A 21348-nucleotide genomic window follows, 5' to 3' on the forward strand; every position below is an offset into this window, starting at 1 on the left:
GCATATGCTTTATTTCACAATCAGATCGATTCGATAACAAAAACATACAGCAGCTCCTCTCCTACTCCTAGCCCTTCGCTGCGGTGGAAAAAAGAACGACTTCAATCCCCTTCAAGGAACATACGTACAAAATAGTTTTCCTGATACACCAATGGGGCGTTCAATGCCATCTTGTAAATATGAGTACTCTGGCAGAGTAACAGTTCAAATGAAAAATACACCAGAACAAACAAGCAAACAAAAAAAGAAGTGTGGGGTACCTTTGAACCAATGAACAAAGTATAACAATTTATACTTTTTAACATAACCCGACCCCGTCAATATGTGATATGTCTCACAAGAATATTTATTTTATTATTTTACATTTACAATTTTTTTTCCTGGGGACCCTGTGACACCCCATTGAAGGCTGGATCTCTCAAGATCTCACTGTTGGGTTTGTAAGGCCATGTTACTCCTAAATTTCTATCTTGTTCAAAGAGAAGATATAAAACAAAGCTCTGAGCTAATCGACCTTAGTGTTCTCCTTTTTTTAAAAAAAAAAAAGAATCGATAAGAGAATCGATAAAGAATCGAATCGTTAAACAGAATCGAAAATGGAATTGGAATCGTTAAAATCTTATCAATACCCATCCCTATTGGCAGGTGACTTAAATTGTACTCTGGACCCGAAGCTTGACCGCTCATCAGGGATAGACACTTCACACTCTCAAACAAGAAAAAAAATACAACAATATTTGAAAGATCTGAACCTCTGTGATCCATGGAGAATTCAAAACCCCAATAAAAGGGAATTCTCATGCTATTCAGCAGTATTTAAATCCCACTCCCGAATAGATTATTTTTTAATCTCCTCATCTTTGCTACCCAATATAACTAAGTGTATATATGACAGCATTGTGTTGTCAGATCATGCCCCAACCTCACTATTTTATGAGGTAGAACAAGTGAATAGCCACTCAAACAAGTGGCGCTTGCACCCTAAATGGATACATGATTCTGACTTTATGAAATTTGTAGGAGAACACATTGATCTCTACTTCTCAATTAATACAATTCAAACAACTGCAGCCGTAAGGTGGGAAGCTTTTAAGGCATATATTAGAGGACAAATGATAAGTTTCACCAGTTCTAAATTTAACAAATTCAAACAGACAATGAACGAATTAGACAATAAAATTAGAGAATTAGAGAGAGAAGTTAACATAGATGATTCAACACAGAAAAAACAGGAGTTACTGACCCTTAAAGCTAAATACGAGGAGCTGTCTATGCTTAAAGCTGAAGATGGTTTAATAAGATTGAAACAGACGTTTTATGATCAGGGTGAAAAGCCGGGTAGACTACTAGCTTGGCAGATAAAGAAACTTGAATCTGACAGAGCCATTAATATAATTAGGAACGATCAAGGGGAATTATCTACAGATCCCACAGAAATTAATAACACCTTTGTCTCGTATTATAAAACCCTATATAAATCTGACAGCCCACTGGACCTGGTAAGCCAAAGTGCTTTCTTGGATAGATTGATCTTTCCCTGTATTTCTGAGGATGTGAAAAATGAATTGGAGAGAGAAATAAATTTCAATGACGTTTCTGATGCAATTACGAACATGAGAGGTGGTAAGGCTTCGGGTCCTGATGGGCTTCCGATAGATATTTACAAGCTATTTAAAGCAAAATTAATTCCCCCATTATTAGATGTTTATTTGGAATCCTATGAAACAGGTCGCCTCCCTGCTACATTTCGTAGTGCCCTGATCACTCTCATTCTAAAACCGAGCAAAGCGCCAGCCGAAAGTGGTTCTTACAGACCCATATCGCTGTTAAATTCTGACTCCAAAATCATAGCTAAGGCTTTGGCTATGAGGCTGGAGAGGGCTCTTCCAGCCATTATACACGGAGATCAAAATGGTTTCGTTCAAAATCGCCAGGGGTTCCACAATGTGAGGAGAGTTCTCAATATAATCCACGAATGTGAAGAGTTACCTGATACTGCAATACTATCACTCGACGCGGAGAAGGCGTTCGATCGAGTTGAATGGCCCTATCTAATTGAGGTGCTTAAGCGTTTTGGATTTGGTGATCACTTCCGCCGATGGATTGAAATTTTACTTGCTGATTCGGTTGCAATGGTATCTACCAATAGTCTCATTTCTAGTCCTTTTGAGCTATCTCGAGGCACCAGGCAAGGGTCTCCGATTTCACCTCTGCTTTTTGTACTAGCCATGGAACCTTTAGCGATAGCAATTAGATCACATCCCTCGATCCATGGTATTAAAATCGGGGAGATGCTACACAAAATTGCAATGTACGCTGACGATACTGTTGTGTTTCTATCACACCTTGCAGAATCAATACCATCTCTCCTGAAGCTATTCGATCAATTTAGCAGTTTCTCTGGGTTCAAAGTGAACGAAGAAAAATCATCCATTATGTTTTTAAATATGAACGAGAGGTTGAAACCAGTTGTATCCCACCCATTTGTGAATGCCGCAGAGGGATTTAAATATTTAGGCATCAGAGTAACCCCAACAATAAGCAATCTTAGTTCAGCCAATTATGAGCCCCTGGTGGTAGGGTTGTCGGATGAGATCACTAGATTAATATCATTGCCTCTTTCTTTACTGGGAAGAATAAACATAGTAAAGATGACTATATTACCTAAATTCCTATATATCTTTCAGTCAATTCCGCTGGCCCCTCCTCCTTCTTTTTTTTCCAAGACCAGAAAGCTTCTTTCTAATTTCATCTGGAACAATAGGAAGCCAAGACTCAGACTCTCCCTCTTGTATTTACCATATGATAGGGGAGGACTACAGTTTCCAAATTTAAAATGGTACTATTGGGCTGCTCAGCTGAGGACCACTATGTTTTGGTTTTCAAACGATATTTCCCTTCCCTGGTTAGCAACTGAAAGAATGTCCTCAAAGGGTCTGTCGTTAAATAGCTATTTATACTCAGCACCCTTTAAAACTTTTTTTTTTTTTTTTTTTTTTTCCTAAATGACATCAGAAACAGCAGTATGCGACATTACGTGATGGCAGAGCTTCAGTTCATCCTTTGTCTTTTTTTTTTTTTTTTTTTTTTTTTTTTTTTAAATAAATAGGACAGGGGGAATGAATGAGAGAAAGAGGGGGAGAGAAAGAAAGAAAACCAAAGGGGAGAAGAGACGGTGAGAAGGGGGGGGAAGAGAGAGAAAAAAAAAAAGAACTCCTGGGTCACCTGTATGGAGAAAAAAAAAAACAAAAAAAAAAAAAAAACAGAGGAGACAGCAAACAACAAAGAGTAACATAATAATAGAGAAAACAAAGCACCATCACAATAAACTAGCTAGTCATAGATATCAATATTTACTAAATAATAACCGATATTGTGCAGCACGCAAGAGAGACAGCGCACAGTGTGCTTTGAGGCAGCAGCCAAGAAAGCTTTAGTCCGCGTCTGTGAATACCCATGTGTGCATACCTGTGTGGATCAGCATGCTTGCATTCCAAAGGTTTCTCCATGTAATGATCTGCTAGGGAGTGTGGGGGGGCCACAGCCCCGTCCTCCAGGGTGTGAAGCGGGTATGGAGGAGATCAAAACTCCAGACATCCAGAGGCCCCCAGAACACAAGAGCACCCTTTAAAACTTTAAAGAAAATTACTACTAATCCCTTTGTAAAAAACACTGTTGTTGTTTGGCATGAAGTACAAAAAATGTTGAATGAATCTTCTGGGTTGTCCTGTTTCTCCCCAATTTGGGGTAATGAACTCTTGGCCCCGGCTAAGAATGACATGGGCTTTAAAGCTTGGCTGAACAAGGGCATTGCGAAACTACAGGACGTATATGAGGAATATTCTCTAATGTCATTCAGTGAATTAAGGGCAAAGTTTGATTTACCGCAGAAACACTTTTTTAAGTATCTGCAACTTAGAAGTTTTATTCTGGCACACTTAAACAATTCAGTGCACCAACCCTCACTCTCCATCCTAGAAACTCATGTTACAAAAAACTGTTTTGGTAAAAGACTGGTGTCCCAGTTTTATAGCCTGTTAGTTGAACACCATAAGGATAACTCTGATAGTAAAAGACGGGAGTGGATTAATGACTTACAAGAAGATATTTCATATACTGAATGGGGTAAAATATGTTCAAAAACACACACTCAGACCATTAACACTCGTTTGAGAATGATACAATTTAATTGGATAATGCGAACATACATATCCCCTGTACAATTAAATAAATTTGATCCTAATATAATTGATCTATGCTATAAGTGTAATAGGCATCAGGGTACACTATATCACTGCCTGTGGAAATGTGAAGAGATCCAAAAATTTTGGAGCTCTGTGTTAAAATATATCTCTCAGATCACAACTTCTCCTGTACCGCTTTGCCCTAAGTTATGCATTTTAGGCTTGTATCCAGATGACTACTCTGTCTTGTGAGGAAAGAAAAATGGTCGATCTTTGTTTGCTACAGGCCAAACGCTGTATCGCCTTATGCTGGAAGAATGTTGGTTGCCCCTCTTTTAACCACTGGTTAAATAACTTAACATCGAGTTTAGCTCTTGAGAAACTGACCTATATTGTTAGAAAGAAGGCTTCTGAATTTTACAACATCTGGAAGATATTTTTGGATCTACTGAGGAGTGGGGATGTGGGGGGGGGGGGGGGGGGGGGGCGGGCGGTGAGTGAATAAGACAACTAGATAATGAATAATGTCTGACTTGCTGTTGGGAATATACTATGTAACCTATATTATGATTTATTTTTTTATTTTTGTTTATTTATTTATTTTTATTTATTTTTTATTTATTTTTATTTTTTTAATTGTATTTATTCGTATGGTTTAATTTAATTTATTTAACTATGCATTTATTTGGAACCCTTTAGGATTAACACTTCAATTATCGTTATTACTATTACTATTATTATTATTATTATTAGTGTTGTTACTATTATTATTATTATTTTAATGACTGCCATACGTTCATTTTATGTTGGTGTTGATACTGTTGAAAAAACAAATAAACATACGTTTAAAAAAAAAAAAAAAAAAAAGTACAGTTAAAAACTGTAGAAACACAAAAATAAACAGTGCGTCATAAAACTGTATGATTGTTGTTACAGTGAAACACACATGTGGGGACTCGGGCTTCACTCTGTCTGCTGTGTGTGGTCTCTGGGGGGCTGGGTGGGCTTGCCCTTCCCCAGCCAAACTACAGCTACACCCACAGGTTGGAGTAAACGCTCCTGAAATCTTAAAGTTTGTGTGTTTTCTGGAAAACAAAGACGTGTTGTTGATTCGGAAACAATTTCTTTGCTCTGGTCGATAAACGTTCGTCCTCTCTCGCCAAATGTTAAAGCATGTTGTTGCACACAGGTGGGGATGCTCACATAGGAGGAAGTAGAACTACAATCAGGAACTCCAGAAAACCAACCTTCACACTAAAACAGGAAGTAACCAAAAGACTAAACACACAGAGACACCAACACTGACCCAGGGAGGAGAGTGAACAGAGACAGGAGAAGTAACCTGTAAGCAGGAAGCAGCGCTCTAAGAGTGTCCCTGAAACAAATGAGTCACATTAGAAACAGGTAAACAAAGAGCAGCGCAGCAGGAAGATGAAAGTGAGTCAGCATCATGTTGATGAATCCAGGGTCCTGCACATTTTTAAACCTCACAGCTGGAACTCAGAATGACTGCAATGATGTCAGTCATGTATAGGGTCACACTTCATGTTTCTAGACTCTATCAAACCTTTAAAATGCTGTTGGACATCTTTAATGACAGAATCTCAGTAATGTTTCAGCGTAAAATGTAACCAGATTACAATCAAACTGTCTCTAAGTCCATGTAGTTTAAGTCTTACAGTGTGTTCACACCGAATGCGATAGAGGTGGCCAGAGCGTCAGGTTTACATGTAAAGTCAATGGAAAAAGCGCGATGATGAAATTGGGAAGCAGATTTGTATCGCGAAAACGCGTGAAACGGGCGTCAGTGTACCGCGTCTGCCGCGTTTGGCTCGCAAATAAAACCACACGCGTCAGTTTTTGTGTTGCATTTGTGCATACGCGCGTTTCGCGTCTACCGCTCGAGTTGGAAAGATCTGAACTCAAGCGTCAAATCACGCCACGACAACCAATCAGGAGCCTGCTGACGTGGCTCTGACCAAAGGGGAAATGGTCCAAGGGGCAGATCCAGCCAAAGCCCTTCATTCTTCATTCAGTATGGAGGAAAAGCTCATCACTGCCGTGGACCCTAATGATCAGTAGTTTTCTGTTGAGGCAGCAGCTCTCCAGGGCAGAAACAATGCTGTTATTTTTCTCCTCCTTCTCCCTGAGGCTCTTCCACTCCAAGCTGGGTCCTTTTTATTCCTGTCTCTCTGTAAAAAGTTAAATGTTATATATTTATGTTTAATGTTTTTGTTAGTGAATTTATATATTTTTTCCAATAAACATTTGTAATGACTAATGTCTCTGTTCTACTACACAGCAAATATTGGCACCCGACTTGACACAAGTAGAATTTATTTCATATTACACTAATAACAAAATATACCAATACAGTGGGATGCAAAAGTTTGGGCAACCTTGTGAAAAGTAATTATTTTCCTGTACAAATCGTTGGTTGTCACAATAAAAATTGTCAGTTAAATATATCATACAGGAGACACACAGTGATATTTGAGAAGTGAAATGCAGTTCACTGGATTTACAGAAAGTGTTCAATAACTCTTTAAACTAAATCAAGAAGGTGCATAAATTGGCAACACAAAAAAAGAGAAATGAAATGAATATTTAGTGTATATCAATGTGTGTGTCTCCTATATGATATATGCAAGTGACATTTTTTACTGTAACAGCGATTCATACAGGAAAATAATGACTATTAATAAGGTTGCCCAAACGGTTGCATCACACTGTATATAGGAACATAGTGAAGACAAGTTATTTAGGAGAGTAAAGAGAGGTCAGTTTATTTTGGAGTAGAGCTGCATTTATTAAGAAAAATTAAAAAAGACAGGAACACTCTTTAGAGGTTTGTGGGTGGCTCTTAAAAGAGCCGTTGTGGGGAAGTCACTCAGACTTCAAACAGGCTACTCCTTTGGTTGCCAAGACACAGCTCCCTCCGCCAAGAAGTGGGCCATGAACTTCTCCCTCACCAGGACAGCCTCTCTGGAGGAGTTGTTTGCTGCTACATGACCCAGGCCTTGCAACGGCTCCACCACAGCAGGTGCCACACCCCTCACAGCAGGTGCCACACCCCTCACAGCAGGTGCCCCTCTCTCATCCAAACAGCGCAGAAAATTGTGGAGAACACAAGTTGCCTTCACGCATTTCTCCGCAATTTCAGGACGGAGCTCCATGGAGCGCAGATACAACCTCTACTGTGATGGAGAGAGGGAAGTTCCAGCGCTCCTGGAATCCCTCTGCAATGGACCGCCAGTCTGCAGTTGAAGGCACAGCCATGAAATCATCCACTAGACAGTCCCAGATGGCCGTCGCTACCTGGGAGATGATCTGGCTCACCGTGGACACACCAACTCGAAAACTGAATGCGATGGTCCTGAAGGTAGGGCTGTTTGATATAACGATATATATCGGATGACGATATAAAAACGTCTATCGTTTCATTTTACGCTGTCGTTTGTTTCGTGTTGTTGCAAAATAAACTGTTTACGACAATATTTTCTCATGGTTCTGATGGTCCCTGTAGTGGTTATATTCATTTCTTAAAGTTCTCTCTTTCTCTTATATTTAATATAACCGCACTACAGACGGACAAGGGCCTGTTTTTGTGCGTTGTGGTTAGCAACAACAACGGTAACACCATCGCGTGTCCGCTTGTTTATGTTCCACATAAACCTTTCACAATAAAGCTCAAGATCCTGTTGAGACTTTTCAAAATAAACTGAATCACATGAAAGAGCAGATTATTTACGGATGAGAAGTAAAAAGAGCCGCCAGGTGCTAAAAAATAAACCTTAGACTCAAACGTTAGAACAGGCTTTTCCCCGCAGCACGCCGTGTAATAAATACTCACAAAGAAAACGGCGCCGTTACAACTTATGTCTAAAATGTATCGTTTCATGCATCGGTTAAAACACTCGACTCCAGCTACACGACGCGCAGCTGGAAACACTTCACGCAAGTCGAGCTGCCCGAGATTCACAGAATTGACAGAAAATGTTACATTTTTGTGATTTATATCGTTATCGGACGATAGATGTCTTATATCGGGATATGAGATTTTGGTCATATCGCACAGCCCTACCTGAAGGAGTCCCCGGTGGCAAGGAACCTGGACAAAATTGTTTAAAATTAGTATTATGTGTACTGCAGTTACAAATGCATTATTCCAATTCCAAAACACTTTTGTGATTCAGATTTAAATTACAAAGCATAAATCTTACATAAAACCTTTTGTAATTATAAGGATAATTACATAATGTATATTAGATATAATCTAAAACAGTCTGCAGGGATTATATACAAATATTCAACTATCCCAGAATTAAACCAGGTCTAAATAAAAGAAAGGAGTGAGTGTCACAACAAAGATTAACCCTGTGGTCCTCGTACGACAGTTTGATATCAGCAAACACCGAGAGCATACACTGATAGACACCACAGCCATGCTATCATTGCAAACACTGATAACAGCATAAATCGAATTAAATCGGGACTTGATGAGACCTTTCGAGTATCACTAGAAATATTATACACAGTCGTCTCCGTACCACAGTTTGCTTTCAGTAAACACCAACAGCATGCACTGTTATCATAGCACATCCATGTTACCAGTGTATAAACGGATGGTTTAGCATATATTAGCACAGGTATCAATAAAGGACTACCGTATTAAACACTTTTACTAACCTCAGGCAGACGGACAGGCGCTCTGCAGGTAGGATTGAGCGCCTGTAATTGGTGTCTAGGCGGGCGATGCTGGGACTGACGCGGGACAGCAGGTCCTCAAACTGGGCGAGGGGAAGATATCGCTGAAATAAACGTCATCCAGGCGCAGCTCCTGGAGCAAGTGGTGAAACTCACCAAACTGCTCACGCGTCTGGAGGACCTGATGGACCCAGGTACGGCGAGGACGTCCTTAACGCCGCTGCTCTGCTCTCCACAGTAAATAGAGAAGGGAGACTCTCTCTTCAAACGCTACCTCGACAGCTGCCATGTAGCAAAGATACCGTCCGGCACAACTTCCTCCCACATCCCTCCCACATTTCCGGTTCACGCGCGTATTTTGACACACGATGAATTCGCGTTGGACACGCGTCGAGGTGCGAATGTGCACACGTCAAATTAGGGGCGTCTGGGCCGTTTTCGCTCGCGTCTATCGTGTTCGGTGTAAACACACCGTTACAGACACAAGATAAACCAGATAACTCTGCACTGAGCTCCATCTGAAGGTTTAAGACAAGTTCAAATACGATAAAGCACAGAGGTAGCAAAAACAAGTCAGATGTCATGAAAATCAAAAACATGTCTCAATAATGAAACGAGCTGTTACACCGGAGACTCATACTGAGTCATGTCAGTGATTACTTCAGCTGTTTCCTGGAATACAGCTCCTTCCTGGAGGACTGAACGGGTGGAGGCTAGGATGGAGGAGCTCTCTGACATCCGGTGCTGACGGTCCCATCAGGGTAAAGGACGCCAGCTGACCTCAGTCAGGTGGGCTGTGTTAACAATGCTGGTTTCAGACAGTGTTCCCGGGCACATTTGGTAAGCAGCACAATCATGCTGATGAGGAATGCAGTGTGGTCCACAGGTGTCCAATAAAGGAGTGCAGCCTCGTCCCACACACACACTCTGGTGTGACGCACTGCAGACCATGGCGAAGTCTTTGTGTTGTTTATGAAGTACTCCACAGTCTTTTAAAACCTCTGCCATCTTTACCTCTAAACATCTTTACATCTTTACCCCTAACCCTACCCTAACTTATTACCAGCTGAACCGTCTTGCTTTTTCAGACATTTTTACCTTGTGCCAACTTTATTGGGACCTGCAGCAAGCATCAAATTTAGTTTAAACATTTGTTATTTCTGTTCTGTAGTGAATTGTAGTGAATCTTGCCTCATGTGACTGAAAGTCTTTAAATATTTCACATTGAAAGAACTTTTGTGGTTGTAACAGTCTTGTTTCCTCTGGGTTAAAAAATGATTCTGACTATGAAAGCTCAGCCACCGGGATCAGTCAGTTGTGTTGCCGATCGTGGACTAATAGTGATATCACACGATTCCTGCAGTAGAAGGAATTGATCGATAGATAGATAGATAGATAGATAGATAGATAGATAGATAGATAGATAGATAGATAGATAGATAGATAGATAGATAGATAGATAGATATAGACGTCAAACCTGAGTCAGCCAGCAGGGGGCAATGCTGTCCAACTCTTCAGCATCATCATCAGCTTTTACAGAAACACAAACATCAGAGACTGCAGACTGCTCTGAAAGCAGCAGAAGGCCTTTAATCATTCAAATGTAGTCACACCATCAGAGATAACATTATTTTGACTTTATTTTGAAAGACAGGAGCAGAAACCTTTATTCATGTACACAGAGATGAGTGAGAGCAGCTTTCAGGGCTCGGCGTTAGCTTTGACTTTACTGAAGGGTTTCCTCTTATGCTTTGTGCTTCTGCAAACAGCAGCAGAACAAACGCCACACAAATCATCATTTAAGGGTTTTAGTTTTATTTAAGCAGCTGCTTCGAGGAAGGCCTTCAGGCTTCTACAGAGAGCTAAACCTCAGTCACATATCAGCTCAGACGCAACGTTCAGAATCAGAGAGGCTTCCACTTCTTATCCATAACTGAACCTCCAGAAACCTGACAGAGAGAAACCCAGTCAGAACCTGCCTGAGAATCTGTCTGATTTAAGTTCCTGTCTGTGATGCAGAGACAGCCACAGGGAGCTGCTCACAACTTATTTTATTTTGAAAATCTGACTGAGAACCGCAGAAAGAGCTATGTTGAAGCTGTAGTGTGTAAGTGTGAAGTACACAAGTGGGTTAAAATGAATAAAATCTTCATGTTTTCTCACAAACACTGGCCTGAAACATCAATCACTCCCTCAGTGCAGGTCTCGGTCAGTCTTCAGGTGTTTGTGATGCGTCTTTGCTGAGATGTGACTGATCAGCGATCGATCAGGCTGAATATTCATGTTTGATCAGCAGCTGGGATGCTGCAGGATTCACTTTTAAACATTTATGGGAGCTTCGTGATCGATCAAAGGTCGGGATGTTGGATCTTTAAGGCTGAAACTGATCGATTAATTATCAATAATGTAACAAAGTGAGGAGGACTGGCTGATTGATCAGTGAGCATCAGTACTGCGATTGATGAGAAGCTGCCGTGGTTAAAGAGGACTCAGGGGGGCACCGCAGAGCTGCTCAGGTCGCCCTTCAGTGGATGCACCACCACATGACCGCCAGCGAGGCCAGTACACCAATCACAGAGCTTGTTGCAGAGGAGGGGGCGGAGTTACACAGGTCAGAGTTGCAGCACTTGAAGGTAAAACTGGAAACCTGGAAGTAATTGATGATGTCACAAATCAGTGATCAGACAAAACACGCACAGCAGTAGGAGCATATTCATAATCAATACACTAATTCCTCCTTGTTAGGGTATCGATCACACTGGAGTCTGGACTCCAGAAACTTCAAGAACTGCAGGAACCTTCAGGAACCTTTAAGGCGGTTCTAAAGGAGGGTTTTGAACGTGCCAGAGGAGAAGAGTTTACAACAGCACTGCAGTTATGTGCAATGTTCCCTCTAAGCTGCACGCGTGCGCAATTGTGCACTGCTGGCTCGGTCTCTGCGCACAGAAAAGCTGCGCACAAAAATAAATCTAACCTGAATTGAGATTAAAATTAATACTTTAACAATTCAGTTTTGCAGTGTGAGTCAGTGACTGGCTGCTCCCGTATGGGATCAGAACGATGCCACCTTATCCCAAAGTCCAGCCAATGATGCGATTCACATTCGTATATACGCAGCTAATCAACGTGGTTGACAGGCTATGACAGCGTCCTTATGTGCTGGTGTTTTAGCAAAGCGGCTGATGTGGAGTGAAGCCACGTTAATGACAACGTGTACGACCATTGGAGATGTGAGCAGGACAGACGGAACAACTGACGGACAAAGTGTGGACTTTATACCAGTTTTTAAATTGTGTTGATCGGCCGCGTAAAACCAGAGTTATGATAAAATATCTGCAATGTTTGTTTTTCTTCCTGAATACTGTCGTTGTTTATATTTACTGCAGGAAGAAACGGTAAAAACGGCGTTTTATAAGGAAAACGCTCGAAAGCCTGTGAACAAAAACACCCCCCCCCACACACACACACACACACAAAAGGCATTTAGTTGTTAAGGGAGGGGGAAGTTTTAGGAGTGACGGCGTGTTTGGGATTGGAGAGATTTGAGACGTTTAGCACAACACAAATCTTGTGTAGTCAGTGTGTAGTCAGTGTGTAGTCAGTGTGTAGTCAGTGTGTAGTTAGTGTGTAGTGAGAGTGTAGTCAGTGTGTAGTGTGTAGTGAGAGTGTAGTCAGTGTGTAGTCAGTGTGTAGTCAGTGTGTAGTTAGTGTGTAGTGAGAGTGTAGTCAGTGTGTAGTCAGTGTGTAGTCAGTGTGTAGTTAGTGTGTAGTGAGTGTGTAGTCAGTGTGTAGTTAGTGTGTAGTGAGAGTGTAGTCAGTGTGTAGTCAGTGTGTAGTCAGTGTGTAGTCAGTGTGTAGTGAGTGTGTAGTCAGTGTGTAGTCAGTGTGTAGTGAGTGTGTAGTCAGTGTGTAGTCAGTGTGTAGTTAGTGTGTAGTGAGAGTGTAGTCAGTGTGTAGTCAGTGTGTAGTTAGTGTGTAGTCAGTGTGTAGTCAGTGTGTAGTTAGTGTGTAGTGAGAGTGTAGTCAGTGTGTAGTCAGTGTGTAGTGTAGTCAGTGTGTAGTCAGTGTGTAGTGTAGTCAGTAGTTTTGTTGTGTGTCAGAACAATGAGGCGCCTGCTGAGTGTTACAGGTGTTACAGCAGTGACACATCTGCTGCTGTCAGGCCTGCAGGTATCAGGCTGTTGTTCTCCTTCATCTCATAGTGGACAGAAATTATTTTTTGGAGCGGCACAAATAATTTGTGTGGCATCAGATTTGATGCAGAACAGCTGATTGTTCTGTAAATAGTTTGAAATGTTTGTTTAAAAAACGCCTTGGCTGCATTTTTAGGTAAACAGCTGCAAAAAACTTTGTTGTTTGCAAAACTCAGTTATTTTTTTGAAGAAGTAACTATATAATTAATTGCCCAACATTGGTCATTATTTACTGTATTTTACAGACAGAGTTACAGACTCTCTAACTGTTACGTTCCCCTGAGGGGTCTAGGCGTTGAGGGGGAAGTAACAAAAAGTGTCCAGGTCAGAAAAAGGAGACAAGGCATGAGGGTTAAATTAAGGAGTTTTATTAAAGTAGTGTGGAGATTAATTTGTTATCATATGTTACCTTATATATGAGATCAAAGTAGTTGCATTATAATATGGTATGTAGTTTTAGTTTGCATTAGACCTCTGACTTAGAAGAGTGTGAAAATCATTAGATCTGTTGGATTGACCTGTATTATGTTGAATGTCTTACATTGTTTCAAAGGAGTTGTTAGGATAATGGATGTTATTTTAATCTCACTGATATCATTTACATGCACTGTTGTAAGTTCATTATTACTTCATTAGTCTGCATCAGTTTATCAGTTTCTTAGTTTCTTAGTAAATCGGCTACAAGGTAATTCTCCACCAGCTTACTTTCTCTCTGCTTAAACTGTTGCAACATCACCACTCCACTCGAGCTGGACTGTTACATTCAGTTATGCACGTAGTCAGGCCTCACTAACGTGCACATATATACAGACTTATGTAACACACGCACGTTCCCTCACATACACACTTATTAACAAAGGGAGGTCGTCTCAGGACATCCTCTCTAGTGGACTCACAGTTTCACAAAATGCACAACAGATCACACACTTGTTTTTCTCTAAAAGTACCATCTGATGTCTATATAAGGAAGACTTTTGGGATTGTGGGGACTTGATATCATTTCCAGTAAGGTCTGTGTGACGTCATCATGAATAATATAAAAGATATGGAGAGCCGCCGCCCGGCGGAGATCTGTGGCTGTACGCTTGTCTTCCCATGCTTCTGTCTTAGAAGTGTGTAATAAAGATCACTATTCTGGCATCTACTGAGACCATGCAGTCGTTTGTCTTCTCCTCAAAACTCGAATCATGACAGTAGCTCAACTAAAAGAGACGGACAAGCCGCTATCACCATTTAAGGAAAACAAACAAAACTCAGGCATTGGTCAATAAAGTACAACCTAAGTCAAAAAGAGTGCAGCTCACTAGCTGTAACCACACTAATGGCACTCTGGCCCAGAGCTCACCTTTCCCTGGGCTTAAATACTTTAAATTACTGATGTGAGTCAGCTGTGTAACAGGGAAAGGTGGCACCTCAGGCAGAAGAGGTGGTGGGACACGCCCACACAGGCACCTTCAGGAGGAGGCCCTGCTAACCTCCACCATCCAACAAAGAACCTGTGTTTTGATTCATTGCTGTGTAGAGTTTCTTTGACAAAGTTATTTGCAAGTATAACCTCGTGTGTGTGTGTGTCTGGCGTTAGTACTTCAATTTTGTAAATAGCTGTAAATAGATTTGTCAAGTAGCTATCGTGTATTTTGTTCACCTTGTATATATCCTTCACTGCAGCAGCCTAGTAGGCGTGAGAAGCCATTTTTGTTGATTAAGTTTTCTCCTGTTTTTCATTTAGAAAGTTAGGTAAGTGAATTGTCTTTTGTTTGGTTTTCATTTTGTGTAGGAAAGCGTAGGGACCATTAGGGAGTTTTGTTTGTTATTTTTGGCATTGCTCACTGCTGAAGAAAATAAATGGCTGCTTAGCACTTTAAAAAGATATTGTTGTTGGTGTTCTTGCTTGGGTGGTGTGTGAGTGGGCCAGCTTCTTGTTGCGTTCAATACTCGCCTAGACTAAGAACGTAACATTAATTAATTGCATAACTCAGTTACTTTTTTGAACAAGTAACTATATAATTAATTGCCCAACATTGGTCATTATTAACTGTATTTTACAGACAGAGTTACAGACTCTCTAACAGACCACAGACTCATAATACAAGTCAGAGCTTTATAAATATATAAAAAGTTAAAGTTATTTTTCCTTCCAATAGTGTTAACATGCTGCACAGGTCATCAACAAGATCTTCTTTAAATTTCATTGTAAGTGGGCTGAAGCAGTTAATTAAAAGTAGTCTAACAGAAATGCTGTAATTTGATTATTTTAATAAACATGTAACTTGGATGCTGGCGTGACCACAGTGCTCACGTCTGCTGTTGCTCACAGTGGTCCAAGTGTCGGCTCAGGGAGTTTGTGTGTTCGCTCAGACACGTGAAACATTAGAGGGAACATTGTTTATGTGATGTTATTTCTTCAGAGAAATCTCGAAGAACTGAGTTAAGATTTGTTTTTACATTTTGGATTTTGGATTGTTTGTTCAGCCACAGCTCTCTGATTTTTACAGGTTTGTGAGGAGGACTCATGAAGCATAGACTGATTATTGAAAATGTCTGTGCGGGTTCTCTGTGGCGGTCTTAATCAATGGAAGTGAAAAAAAAATGAAGATGCCTCTTTGATAAGAGGTGAAATAGCTTCATGAAACATCTGTTGAGCTGTGAGTTTTTGATTATTCGAGGGTTTTTTTGCAGTGAAGTAAATCATCTGCATTTGAAGCAAAGCTTTCTTTAAACTATCAGCAGCCTCACTTTAGTGTAAAATACAGATGGTGTGTCTCAGTGACGTCCATGGATGCACAGAGTTAGCTAAACCCTCTCATGTGTTGGTCCAGACATGGGATGTCAACCTCATTTTACACTGTGGGCCGGAAGTCGACCTTAGGTGGGCCAGATCCTCTTTATTTACACATTTAATGCCTGACATATATAAATAGTTAAATTCCAACAGCATGTTTGCATGATGAAGAAAAAAAATGCTGCTCGGATTACATTTACAAAACATTTTTATAGTTAATAAGGAAAACATGGAATTTTTCTATTATTTCATGACTTTCATGAACCGTCATGGGGGAGGTTTCTATGAGTAACAATAAACCTAAAAAACTTGTGAAAATACAGTTCAAAATTTAAAAAAATCATGCCCTTCTGTACATTTTGCAAAGGCTTCATGTGGGCATCTTAGCTGTGCCTGATTTTGGCCCCCAGGCCTTATGTTTGTTACCCCTGGTCTAGACTCTGAACTGAACACTTCCTTAGCAGAAAAAGTCCTTGCAGCTAAAATGTCCCAGAAATAAAGAAATGTTAAAACTTGGACATGTCCTTAAAGGAAATATTTGCATCGGTATCCCGGCGCACCCACTGACCGATCCCACTGACTGGGATCGGTCAGTGGGTGCGCTAATGGAAACATTTTTTTGGGAAAGGTTCACTTCAGGCTTTTAATGAGCCACATGAGGTGATAACATTTGTTCTGGCGGGTTTTGAAAAATCTGCCATTTTACTGTGAAAGATGTGACTGTGCCACTGTAACACATCTGACCACCACACCATCCTGCTGGCCTCTTGATGGCTAGTCATTGATGGCTAACACTCTGTACAAACTGGAACAACTAACTCCGGACTCTCCCAAATTCATCCTGGGTAATTTCAACCACTGTTCCCCTGACAAGTCGCTTAAAGGATACCAACAGTATGTTACATGCAGCACACGTCAGGGGAAGACTCTGGATAAAAGCTACGGCTCTGTACCAGATGCATTCAAAGCCTCCCCCCTCCCCCCTCTCGGCTCAGCAGACCACCACACCATCCTGCTGGCCCCTGCTTACAGCCCAGTCATCAAGAGGATTAAAAAGGTCACCAAAAACATCAAGCAGTGGACAGAGGAAAGTATCCTCACCCTACAAGGATGTTTCGAAGCCACTGACTGGGACAGCCTTCTTTCTCCCTCTGATGACATCGACAAATAGGTTGACACGATGACATCATACATCTCCTTCCGTGTTGACAAGATTATCCCCTCAAAAACAGTCTCCATCTACCCCAACAACAAACCCTGGATCACCAAGGAGCTCAAGGAAATCCTTAATTAAAAAAACAGGACTTTCTTCACCGGCTCTGCACTGGATAAAAAGGAGGTCAACAGGGAGGTCAAGAGGGCCATAAGAACTGCTAAACTGGAGTACAAAAATACTGCTGAAAAAAAATTCACCACCCTGGCAGGGCCTCAAAACCATGGCCTCTGTGAATACTGTGGTCACCACCCCCAGAACCATCCAGGTGGAGGGCAGAAACCCCTCCTGCCTCCCTGACGACCTCAACGCTTTCTACACCAAGTTTGAGACGGACAACATGGCCCAGCTTGAGGAGTCCAGATCCTCACTCAAACCTGGCAGCTCTGCACTCACCTTCAGACTGAGGACGTGGTGAGAGCCCTCAGGAGGATCAGGGAGAGGAGCTCACCTGGCCCTGACAACATCAGCAGTCAAGTTCTGAGGCACTGTGCAGGGCAACTAGGAAGTGTGTCCTGGACTCTATTTGAACACTCAGTTGACAGTCACACCGTCCCCCAGCTGTGGAAACACTCCACAGTCATCCTCATCCCCAAAAGAAACAACACAAAGTCTCTGAATGATCTTCGTCCTGTGGCCCTCACCTCCCTGGTGATGAAGGCCATGGAGAAGATCATAAAACAGCACATCGTAAGAGCAACTGACCCCCTGATGGACCCACTCCAGTTTGCTTACTGTGCACGCAGAGGTGTCGATGATGCAAAACTCTTCATCTCGGACTCCATCCACAAACATCTGGAGCTCCCTGACTCTGCCAGACTTCTGTTTGCTGATTTCTCATCAGCGTTCAACACTCTGCAGCCTCACATCCTGGCCACTAAACTTTCCTCCCGATTTCACCTGGATGTTCAGTGGATATTGGACTTTTTGACCAACAGGACGGGTCAACAACTCTCTCTCCGGTCTCCATTCCACCTCCACTGGCTCCCCCCAGGGCTGTGTGCTCTCCCCCCTGCTCTTCATCCTCTACACTGATGACTGCAGATCCACACAGCCCAACTGTCACCTGGTTAAATATGCTGACAACACAGTTCTCCTGTCACTGCTGTCAGGCCCTCACAACACCACGGGCCCGCTCTGCAGGAGTTTGTAGAGTGGTGTGACAGCTCCAAACTTGAACTGAACGTGAGCAAAACCAAAGAGATGGTGGTGACCTTCTCGAGCAGGCAGAGGGATCTGGCTGCTTCAGTCACCACCACCATCCACGGGAAGCCAGTGGAGGTAGCTGAGGTGTACAAACACCTGAGAACCATCTTTGACAACCTCCTGAGATTCTCTGCCAACACAGAGGAGATTCTCAGAAGGTGCCACCAACGGCTATACCTCTTTAGGAAACTCAACTCCTTTTGAGTCAGCACAGCCGTCATGATGACTTTTTACTATGCCTTCCTGGAAAGCATCATGACCTTCTCCATCACCTGCTGGTTCCACTCCCTCAGCCTTCATACAGGAACAGACTGCAGCACACTGCATCAATGTGCTCTACAATCATTGGCCTGTCAGAACCCTGGCAGGTTTTCAGCCAACAGGCCCTCAGACAGGCAGCCAAAATCATCAACGACCCCTCTCACATTCTTCACCCTGCATTTCAATGGCTCCCCTCTGGGCGACGCCTCCACTGCATTTCCTGCAGGACTGAGAGGAGGAGGAGCGCCACCTTTGTCCCCAAAGCAGCTCTGCTTTTTAACTCCAGCCGATGAGGCCATTTCCCACACCCAGAAACATAAACTACTCTACACTCTTGTTATACTGCCGACACTTTACTCACTTTTAGTCACTTACAGTTATTTATTCACCTATTCAGTCACTTTAATTTTAAAACTGTGTATGTATTGTATATTCTGTGTATTTATTATCTCATTCTTATTACCTGTTTGTGCCCTGTCCTTATCTTCAACGTCATGCTGCTCTGTTGTATCTTAATTGCCCCTTGGGGATAAATAAAGGCTATCTGATTCTGATTCTGTACTGGTGTCAGTGGATGCTCTGATGGCACAAAGAGGAGCTTCATCACATCAACATCAGCAGCAGAACAGAGCGGCTCAGTCTGCGGGGGCCTCAGCACTGATGCTAGCTGTTACCATCAGAATAATGACTGGAGTTGAAAACCAACGGGTTATTCTATTCAATTCAAATACTTTATTGTCCCACAAGTGGAAATCTGTTTAGCAGCAAGGCAACAATAAGAGTGAACAAAACAATAACCACAACAACAACCACTTCCACTCTAACCCTAACATAGTTCCACTGAGGCTCAGGGGTTAAAGGTCAGAGGTACCTGGGGGAACATCTGTGCCAGCCGGCCGTACTCACAGTCCGAGTACTTCATACACTGACGGTACGTCATCCCACCTGCAGGACAGAAACATTAGAAACATGAGTAGAACCTTGGAGGTAAGAGCTGCTGGGCTGATTTGCATCCAGCTGGAGGATCAGACGTGGAGCCTCCAGACTTACAGAGGTCAGGAACAGTTCTATAGGTGAACAGGTAAAAGCAGGTGTGACTGTACCTCTCTCCCTGAGCGTGAGGCAGGCGTCGTCATAGCTACACTCTCGCTCTTTGGTGCAGCTGGCTGTGTAGTCCTTACAGCTGTAACAGCGGATGGCTGATCCTGAAACACACCACACATCTGGATTACAACATGTCCACTCAGGGCTCTGAAGGCCATCTGAGTGGGAACAATGATCAGAAACATAAAAAAGTGTTCCCTGCCTTCTAAAATGAATCAGAACCAAGACTTTCAGTCCACACTAGTTCTTCATCTGATCAACGTGAAACCAGCTCCAGCCAGGATGAGGGTCCAGGTCATTAGGGTCGTCAAATAATTACAGGTTAAATGAGCAAGAATCTTAAACACAGTCGGACTTTCAGCTCTGCAGACACTCCAAACATATTGAGTCAGGTAACAACAGGTCATCACTGACAGAGGCTGATTATTCCCATAGAGCCAGTTCCTGTCACAGTACAGCCTTTCTGTTAATGAAACGTTAACTGTAGACTCTACATGGACCTACAGCCTCCTCACACCTGACCGCAACATCTGTGGTCACATCTGCAGTTTTATCCCATCAATCACCTGAACCCGTTAACCAGACTCAGACCGATTCACCATCTGCCAAATGACTCTGACTGTATCGGAACTCGGGCTTCACGTCAGACCCCAGTTTACTCAGAACAATCAGACCCTGGATATGCATACATCACGACTTCCATTCCTTAACTTTCTGTTATCTGCAGTCAGAGAGCAGTGCCCTAGTTTAAAACCAACAAGAGTGTACGAATAACTGTTTCCACGTGGGACTCGAACTACAGTTTGGAAAAAGAGAAAAACGTCATCTTTTCTAAAGCTTCATGAACAAAAAGCCACATTTAATCTGAAGCTCTTCTTTTCAGCCCACAGTATCCTCATAAATGTGCAAAACCTTTTTTCTTTATAACCATTTTCATTAGTTATGATTTAAACCAACAGCTAGCAGCCGCACCCATCACCCGTCCCACTCACTGTGAATGCTTCCTATTCAGCACTTTCAGTATCGTTCAGATACACAGGGACTGTTGAGCTTTTGTATTCAGTTTCATTTACACAGCAGTAAATCACAACAGCAGTCTCTTCAAGGCTCTCTCTGTTTTACAGTAAAGACCCTATGTTTATAAGTATATATGTATATGTTTAAGTATATGTATATAAAGTCTACAGAGTCAGACATGTGAATGAATCAAACATACCCAGTCCGATCAGAGTGCAGCAGATCACCAGACAGATCCCCAGGGTGCTCTTCATTTTCATCTCTGCACAGCTCACAAACTCATCTGTCAGAATAACAGAGCAGGTCCACGGCTCATCCAGCAGCAGCTCTGATGATGATGATCAGGAGGAGGAGCGATGACTGACTCTCATCAAGGCTGAGTGTAGCTCAGAGGCCACACCCACTGGATGGAGCCTGTGCCATCATCTTATAAACAATCACATGCATTATTTCCATGGGTCTGCGGTCTGCAGTCACCATGAACACAGGCGTGTCCTCAGTACCAGCAGTCACAGAACCTCTAGTGTCAAACGTTCGGTCCGTTTCTTTGGTGAGTTTGTTCCACTGCAATGTTCAAACTGACACGTTCAGCAGGAAGTTTACAGTTTGCAGTTTCTGTGGTGTTCGTACAAACCAAAGAATGAAAACAGAGAGGTGAAAGCACCAAAGGATTACTGTCT

The 21348-nt window shown here is 42.2% G+C and overlaps 1 protein-coding gene across 1 annotated transcript; it reads right to left on the reverse strand.

Annotated features, from left to right (window-relative positions):
- Positions 1 to 10447: 10447 nt before the first annotated feature.
- cd59a (CD59 molecule (CD59 blood group) a) lies at positions 10448 to 21026 on the reverse strand. The gene is made up of 4 exons (XM_086263579.1): positions 20868 to 21026; positions 19651 to 19752; positions 19419 to 19492; positions 10448 to 11539 (listed from the first exon to the last, which is right to left on the reverse strand). Exons 1-4 carry the CDS (start codon positions 20926 to 20928, stop codon positions 11417 to 11419), a joined length of 360 nt encoding a protein of 119 aa, XP_086119705.1. The 5' UTR covers positions 20929 to 21026; the 3' UTR covers positions 10448 to 11416.
- Positions 21027 to 21348: the final 322 nt, after the last annotated feature.

The sequence above is a fragment of the Aulonocara sp. 'chitande type north' Nkhata Bay genome, linkage group LG15 (assembly GCF_057382095.1).
Source record: "Aulonocara sp. 'chitande type north' Nkhata Bay isolate Kocher_YH1m ecotype deep benthic linkage group LG15, A_spYH_male_GT1.1, whole genome shotgun sequence".
In the NCBI taxonomy this organism is placed as follows: Eukaryota; Metazoa; Chordata; class Actinopteri; order Cichliformes; family Cichlidae; genus Aulonocara; species Aulonocara sp. 'chitande type north' Nkhata Bay.

Coding starts and splice junctions, on each gene's coding strand:
- cd59a (XM_086263579.1), bottom strand. CDS start 20,928: ATGAAAATGAAGAGCACCCTGGGGATCTGTCTGGTGATCTGCTGCACT. Junction 19,493..19,650: donor CCTCACGCTCAGGGAGAGAG/GTACAGTCACAC, acceptor TCTGTCCTGCAG/GTGGGATGACGTACCGTCAG. Junction 11,540..19,418: donor TGGCACAGATGTTCCCCCAG/GTACCTCTGACC, acceptor AATTACTTCCAG/GTTTCCAGTTTTACCTTCAA.